An 8,338-nucleotide genomic window follows, 5' to 3' on the forward strand; every position below is an offset into this window, starting at 1 on the left:
GCGGACCGAGACCTTCTCTCGGTGTCTTCCTCTGAGTCTGACCCCGAGCCGCTGAGACCGCGCTTCCGCCAGAACCGCCTGTCGTTGTCATCGAGCGAGTAACAACTCATGGCAGAGTCCGACTCAGCCTCATTACCATGCTTGTCATTGGGAGCTGTCTCCGAACGGACACTGAGCATGCTCCCGGCATTGGATTCAATGTCCACCTCTTTGTCGCCCGTATGGGCTTCCCCCTCTTTCTCCTTTGTGCTGCTAGTCGGAGCTGGAGTTTGGGACTCATGCTCCTGATGCTCCTGATCGCAGCGAGTGAGAGTCACTCTTAAGTCCGGAAGCGAACTCCGGCTCCCCGGTTGACTCCGTGACCCTGCCCCAGTTGTGGCTTCCGGTACCTCGGTCTGCGAGGGAGACACTGTCCTTGTGGGCACCACCGTGGTTTTCTCGGATTCGCTGGAGTTCTTAGAAGCCGATACACCCCTCCGGACGAACCGACCCTTAGAGTCCCTCTGCGGTGAACCCCCGCCCCTCAATCTCAAAGTCCCCGACTCTGAGCGCTCTTCCGCGTTTAACTCCAGGTCGTTAGTGTTGGAGTGCGACATCGGGTCGCAGTCCTTCACCTCCCGATTAACAAAAACCCTATTCCTGATTGTATCGATGTCCGTGTTCGTTGCGCCATGGTTGTGTTCACGAAGACCGGCACCGTGCCGGCCTACGAGGCGATTGTTGCCCACCCCTGCATACGAAGGGCAGCCGCCCACCGAAGTGAGCGGGCGGGCTTCCTCCTCTCGGAGACCCGCCAGGGGAATTTTTTCGCAATCGTCTTTCATTTTTTCTGTCGTCGATCTCTTTTTTCGGGGGTGAGCTCCCCCGCACGCTAGGCACTGGACTCCCTCCAGCCATGCATCCCATCGGCACGATCCGCTCACCTTGGGATTGGGGATTTATTATAGTGGTTATCTCCACGTAGCGCTACTCTCAATGAGCAGCGCTCCCGGCCCGCTTACAGTGCGGGTTACGGGTTGCCCGACGGGAGGCCGAAACCCACCCAGCAGCCACCTGACGGTGACCGCCAGACCCGCCGCGCCGCAGGCCTTGAAGGCCCGCCATCCCACGCCACCAAGCGGTCGCTGGCCCCACAGAAGGGGCCCCCCAAACAAACTGTGCATACGCACCTCCTCCACCCAATGGTTACTGCTCTCTGACACCTCAGATTAGCTGAGGCAAGACGAGAGCAGCCAGCCACAGGAACACCCCTCCCCCCCTGACAGGACATTGGCAGCACCGGTAAGCAATAACTTGGAACCCAAGAGATTACTTACCGTTGCCCCCGGGGCACACCGTCCAAGATCCCTTCCCTTACCCCCAGATCACTCGGATCAAGAGGAATGAGAAGGGACTCGGCACACTGGGAGGTTTCCTGTCCGTAGCACCCCGAGCAAAGTGTACCTACTCCTGCTACTGACAAGTATTTTTAACACGACACAACACACGCAACACAACACACAAGTTTAACGGAATAAAAATATTAATAATGAATATTACGCAAACTAAAACATTCTGCTATTCCAAGGTGGCATTTTGAAAAGTGTCTTTATAAAATACGGACCAAACGTCAAACGTACAGTTGGTGACTTGGCGTTTGGGGAATAAAACAAATTTTTTGGATAAGTTGGGACATGATCATCATCATCGGAAGATCAGCGCTGGAAGCCACCAGCAACATGCTGAGATGAGGCCATTTCGTGGCACTTTATACTTTCTTTGTTTTTGTTATATTATGTAATTGTTTATGTTTACGAATAAAAATTATTCTATTCTATTATTCCACGAAATGAAATTATGCGAATATTGGTTGGGAACTAATCGGCGATACAATTTTCTGCGATAATTTAGAGAACCAGTGGCAGGAGATCAGGTAGGTACCATTTCTGTTTGTAAGTGCATGTTGCTAGTTCTACTTGAATAAATAATATTTTGGGTTTGATTTGTTTGAACAGAGGGCTCTTTTTATACTACTAACTTTTATAATACTAGCATACGGCCCGCCTGATTGTAAGCAGTCTCCGTAGCCTATGTACGCCTGCAACTCCAGAGGAGTTACATGCGCGTTGCCGACCCTAAACCCGCCCCCCCCCTCGTTGAGCAACCTTACTCACCGACAGGAACACAACACTATGAGTAGGGTCTAGTGTTATTTGGCTGCGGTTTTCTGTAAGGCTCTAAAGCTTAAGGGACCCACTGATTACCAGTTCCCCGGACGATATCGGTCTGTCGGTTATTCGCAAAAGCTGACAATGCGAATAACTGACAGGCCGATATCGTCCGGCGAACTGGTAATCAGTGGGCCCCTTTAGACGTATTTCAAACTTAGAACGTGTTTACTTAAACATGCCAACTGACAATGCGAATAACCGACAGGCCGATATCGTCCGGCGAACTGGTAATCAGTGGGCCCCTTTAGACGTATTTCAAACTTAGAACGTGTTTACTTAAACGTGTTTATTGAATATTGCAGCTGTCCCGCTCCAGCACGCCCATGAACAAGGTGACGACAACAGTGAAGACGTACACGTACGAGGTGCCCGCCGACCAGGACCCCACCACCGTGCCCATCCCCACTCACGATTCACACACTTATGTTGGCGACACTGAAAATGTTCGCACGTGAGTACTAAATTAAACACACTATTAGCACTGTAGATTAGGCGGTGGTAGGGCCGTATGCTTGTTTGCCACCGTCGTGCAATGCCGGATTTAGAGGTCTGGAGGCCTCGGGCAATAAAGGAGTGGAGGCCCCAAATTTTTTCCAAATAACATGGTAAAATTACCGAATTCTCTATTGTGGGGGGCCCCTCTTTTGTGGAGGCCTGGGGCAGTAGCCCCGGTTGCACTCCCCTAAATCCGGCCCTGCCGTCGTGGTATAAAAAAAAAAGTGCCAAAACCTGCCTACAATGGCGGTGTATCAATAGCGTGACTTTGAAAACCCCTTCGTGATAAAACCATAATTTTACGTATAATATAGGTATTTGTAATTCATCTATAAGACCCTAAACGTCTCTAAAAACACCGGCCAAGTGCGAGTCGGACTCGCGCACCGAGGGTTCCGTGTACAAACGTGTAGGTATATTTTTTTCTCATATTCTAGGTATTGTAGCACCACATATTTAAGGTTTTTTGACGGACACTTATCATCAGGTGAGATCGTGGTCAAACGTCTGCCTATGCTCCTAAAAAAAAAATAGGTGTTGTAACCAAAAATTTACGGTTTTCGCAATTTTTCCTTTTTCTGTGCTATAAGACGTTGCTTCGTACCAAATTTCCAGATTCTGAGTTCACGGAAAGTACCCTGTAGGTTTTGATTCCCTTGCGAGTGCCGAAAATTTGCGGAAATTTGCGGCATAAACGGTTACAACCGTTATATCTTTTGATTGCGTTGGCTTAGAAATTTGATTTTTTCATAGCTGCAAGGGACAGTAGACCTGAGTATTTGATACAAATTCCAGCTTGATACCTCCACGCGTTCCTGAGAAAAAGGGTCTTGACAGACAGACAGACGGACGGACAACAAAGTGATCCTATAAGGGTTCCGTTTTTTCCTTTCAAGGTACGGAACCCTAAAGATCGGCCAAAAGCATGTCATTCCATGCTCAGTGTAGGGTCTCGTAGTTACCATTCTGTCAGTACAGGCCAAACGGGGGATACATCATGTACATTACAAGCATATAAGGGACTAAGGGAGTACCTTCGCAGCGCTTTGTACGTCTTTTTACTAAGAAGAGAATATTTTGTGCAATAACTCAAAAACGGCTTGACCGATCATGTTCGCTATAGTTTTCATTTTCAACATTTTCTTAGAGTGGTCCATTTATCCAATATCTTTTTCCAATGTGTATTTGCATCTCGCATTTTGCTTAGTGACAGAGTGAGACGCAATGCACATTAAACAAAGAATTTTGATAGGTAAAATACTATACTATCCTTATATTAGAACTCTTTTATTTATTTTTTTCCTGGATGAAGTTCAGAGCGACGCGCCATCTATTGTAACACGGGAAAACTATTTTTCCTACTCTTTACATTAGATGTCACTTGTGTTCAATTATTAATTTTAAATGTGGTTTGCAGTTTTGTCGTCTTGTACTGTTATGAAAACCTGCCTCGGTGATCCTTGCCTGGATAGTACAACATCTCTATAGTAAACACCCCTATAATGGAACAGGCTCCAGTAATGGGATGGTATAGACAAATCCTGTAAAACAAGTATTTACCATCAGTTTTAAATCGCTGGCAACATTTTACCACAAACAAGAACCATATTTGGCTATTGCTACTTAAGTTCAATTTTTCATTGATATTTGTTAGTATGAAAATTAATGGCGCCATACATCCCATGACTGGAGCAAAAAACCATAGCTTTAAATGGGTTGATAATATAAAAACCAAGTGCAGTAGCTTTCATTAAATACATAGAAAACACAAAGGACGAATTTAACATTCAACTTTTAAAGCATAAAGCGGTAGAAATTTTACAGATGTCTGTGAAATATTAAAAATACTCCAAATTTTCTCTTAAATGTCCCACCATTGGTGCCGTTAACATATGTTATCTAGGGAGTTAAACAAAATTATGCCGGAAAGGCAAATGAATGAATAAACCGATTGCTTGCAGACTGAGCCGAACGACGACGGCCGGTGCCCCGGCGGCGCCCCCTCCCGGCGGCTGCCAGTACTGCCAGCACTGCAACACCAGCACCAGAGTGCGCCGCGACCAATATTCCGCCACTGACGGTATGTCCAAATTCTTGTTTGAAAAATGTGTTAGAAGACTTAGAAGGAAAAGTTGTTACGAGGTCCCTCTTGTAGGGAATAGTAGACTGGTAAAAAGTCTTTCGTTACTATAATATATTATTAATAAACATAAATTATGAATGTTTCAGTATCTGAGCACACGACGGAGCGCATGGTGTACCCGTCTCCAGCCAACGAAGTGAAGCTGCTGCCTTCAAATCCCCCCGCTCCCGTCACCACGCATCTGACGCCTGAGCGCAATGGACACGGCCCTTATGTGAGTAATATGCTGTTTTTATATCCGAGATGATAGATGATTGGTCAACTTACACAACCATTCTGCTTCTAAATTAAGATGACAGATCGGCTTGACAAAATTCATCCGCTATTAGACTAACTTCTGTATCTAATCGGGATGTCATTTGGAATCTCGGATTTCATTTGGAATCTAGCCTCATTTTATAATATGTGACCGTGGCAGGCAAGACGTCCAATTTTGTCGCTTGCCATAAGCACGCCTTGACTCGACAAGCGAAAAAGTGGGACGCTTTGTCGGCCGCGGTCACATATTGTCAAATTGAATATAGACAATATTTAAGATTACCAATTCAAAATAATTTATTTATTTAATTACGTTTTATTCAATTTCTTACTATGAATGGATCGGCTGTGCTTGGACTTGAACTTCCTACCGAGGTTTTCTCCAGAGAATACAGTGTAGGGACTTTGAGAAAGGTACTTTAAAATATGTGCACAGGTTTTTATGAGATTAGCAATGGAACGTGTCCTCTTTCTAAAAGGGTCTTATTGGCTTACTTCGTTTGAAGTAGGCAAATAGGACAAATGTATTAGAAAGAAAATATCGTCAGATGACAAGCAAAACTTACTAATTACCATCACAAGTTCATAGCCATAATGAGCCATATTACTACTTAAATAAGGGTGATTTATGTTTAATATTTTTTTTGTAACTAGTGAGTTTTGCTTGTCACCTGACGATATACTTTTGTCTTTTTTCCAGGGTCCATCGACGTACAAGTACAGCGAGACGACGTACTCGCGGCACGACACGACTGAGCGCGCGACCCCGTCCCCGTTCCCGCGCCCCAGCACGCCCTCGCAGCGCGACCAGCAGCCGCCCAAGCGGCTGGACGACCTGCTGGCTGACTTCCCTGAAGCGGTAACCACTTTTGTTTATAATTACTCGATGAGTATGGAGTCTCCAAAGTGCGAGATGTTGCAGCACGTATATCATTCGGAACTGTGTATTCCGCAAATACGACGGCAATCTAGTAAACTTGTTTGCTCTAGACTAGACAAGAACGTAAATTAAGTAATCCAATTGATGCAAAATTACACTCATGTTGCTCTCTAAACATCAACAATGTCTATACGAGTAAATATAGAAATGGAAATATATTCCGACCATATTACCGTAGTTGTTTTTATCGTCTGAATTATTAACATTCCGAATTATCGTTTATTTTAACCAGCATTATTAAAGGCATCAAATACTATAATTATTAAATAATTTATAATTATTAAATTAGTAATATAATATCCTATTTTAGCTTATACCATTATCATAGACAAGCAGCACAGCGGTCAATCTAAATAATACTCGATTTTTTTGTCATCCTCCAGAGATTCCCAGTCTCGCAGCCCGATGGTGTGGTGCGTCGTAAAGTTGAAGTCTCCCACGAAACCCGTCAGGCTTCCTCACCGCCTCCTACACCTACTGCGAAGGCCCCAGCGGTGGGAAGCAAGAACGTCGCCGGCCCGGCCGTGTACTACCCACCTGGACACACGCCGTTCGCTAAGAAGGATGCTCCTATTGCTTATACGGCTGGTGGAAGCGCTGTAAGTACAGTTGAAATTGAAATCGTTTGTTTCAGACGTTACATCCATTATTTGTTACACTCATATGACTTAATAACTAGGTTAGTAAGAAATAAAAAAATAAAATAAAATAAGTGAAATCAACTTATATCAAATTAAATCAGATTCAATTTAAATTAAATAAATTTATAATTCTTATTGGATCCCATAGGAAATATAGGAATGCCTATGCAATGACTGGTAGGTAATAGGACTGTACTGTAACCACAGACGGTTTTCTGTGGTATTTGACGACCGGTCTGGCCTAGTGGGTAACACTGCCTGTGAAGCCGATGGTCCTGGGTTTGAATCCCGGTAAGGGCATTTATTTTTGTGATTAACATAAATATTTGTTCCTGAATGATGGGTGTTTTCTATGTATTTAAATATTTATATATTATATATATCGTTGTCCGAGTACCCCCAATGCAAGCTTTCTTGAGCTTACTTAGTCAATCTGTGTAAGAACGCCCTATAATATTTATTTATGTTCAAAACTTGACGATAATTCAGATCTCAATTCTTTGTCAGTAATAAGAAATTGATCAAATGTTTTGTTGCTAACAGTCAGCGGCTCAAGGCGGCGGCGCGTACGCGTCCGGCCGTGGCATGTATGAGTACGAAAGCGGCTCGCGCAGCAAGGAGAAGCACTCTGAGAAGAAGACCGCCGTGCCCATCTGTCTGCCGCTATGCTGTGCCATGCCGTGCGTCATTATGTAAAATGTAAACTAGGCGTAAATCTGTCCAATGGTATCCAGGTTTCAAATGATAATAAACTCTAGCCGCCCATAAATAAAAAAATTACAAATAAATGCAATGTTTATCTTTCAATATAAAGATTTAAAATATTTTCTATGGAATTAAAATCATTTTTAGGCCTATGGACGGCTACAGTTTAAAAGTGCGTCCAGATCTGGAGATATGGAAGGTAGACATTAGAGAACTTAGAGGATCATTCTTTGTCTACAGCTCTTATATTACTAATAACTGGTATTGTTAATTTTCACATTTAGTATTTTGTATGTCAGTTTGACCTTAAATATTATTTTGTGAATGACCAGTTGAACGATGTCGTTTGGAATCTTGGATGTCATTTGGAATCTTGAATACCATTTGGATTTATAGTATGTAAGTAAGTACGTGCCGTCGACATGATCAAGAATTTAATGGGGTATATTTTTGATGCCAGATGTCATCATAGATATGTGAATTTTGCTAAGAATTTTTGTTGTATGAAAGTTGTATGTAATTGACAAGTTAGTTTGTACGTTCTAAAATATAACTTGCCGATGTATTTAATGGAAATAACAAAATATTAATTATTTCTTAACTGCCATTGACTTTTAGTTTCCCAAAAAAGTGCTAAATTTTTGAAACGTCATTTTGTAATTGTAATTTAAATGTATAATATAAATTAAGTCTGTATACTTCTCAAGGAGATAGTATATAAGAGCTTGCAAGTTGAGTCAGACATCTGTAATTTAAAAAATATCTAACTTGCAAGTAACATAAATAACATTGAATCTCAAGTCGATTTTTATAAAATAGAATATTTAATGTAAACTCGAAACATTGCGACTAACAAAGTGCCATTACTGATATTTTAAATATAAGTGTCAATTACAAATGTATAAATGAAGTGTAATTTTATTAATAATAAATTTTATTAACGGAA

At 42.8% G+C, this 8,338-nt stretch overlaps 1 protein-coding gene across 1 annotated transcript in view; it reads left to right on the forward strand.

Moving 5' to 3' along the window:
- The window catches only part of LOC133530812 (mucin-2), a 64,728-nt gene extending 56,390 nt beyond the window's left edge, over positions 1–8,338 (forward strand). The window contains exons 9-14 of the mRNA XM_061868883.1: positions 2,513–2,661; positions 4,667–4,785; positions 4,935–5,062; positions 5,807–5,965; positions 6,430–6,645; positions 7,231–8,338. Coding sequence (XP_061724867.1) covers positions 2,513–2,661; positions 4,667–4,785; positions 4,935–5,062; positions 5,807–5,965; positions 6,430–6,645; positions 7,231–7,383 — 924 coding nt within the window. The 3' untranslated portion in view covers positions 7,384–8,338. The remainder of the gene's footprint in view (positions 1–2,512; positions 2,662–4,666; positions 4,786–4,934; positions 5,063–5,806; positions 5,966–6,429; positions 6,646–7,230) is intronic.

This window comes from Cydia pomonella, chromosome 23 (genome assembly GCF_033807575.1).
Source record: "Cydia pomonella isolate Wapato2018A chromosome 23, ilCydPomo1, whole genome shotgun sequence".
NCBI classification, from domain to species: domain Eukaryota; kingdom Metazoa; phylum Arthropoda; class Insecta; order Lepidoptera; family Tortricidae; genus Cydia; species Cydia pomonella.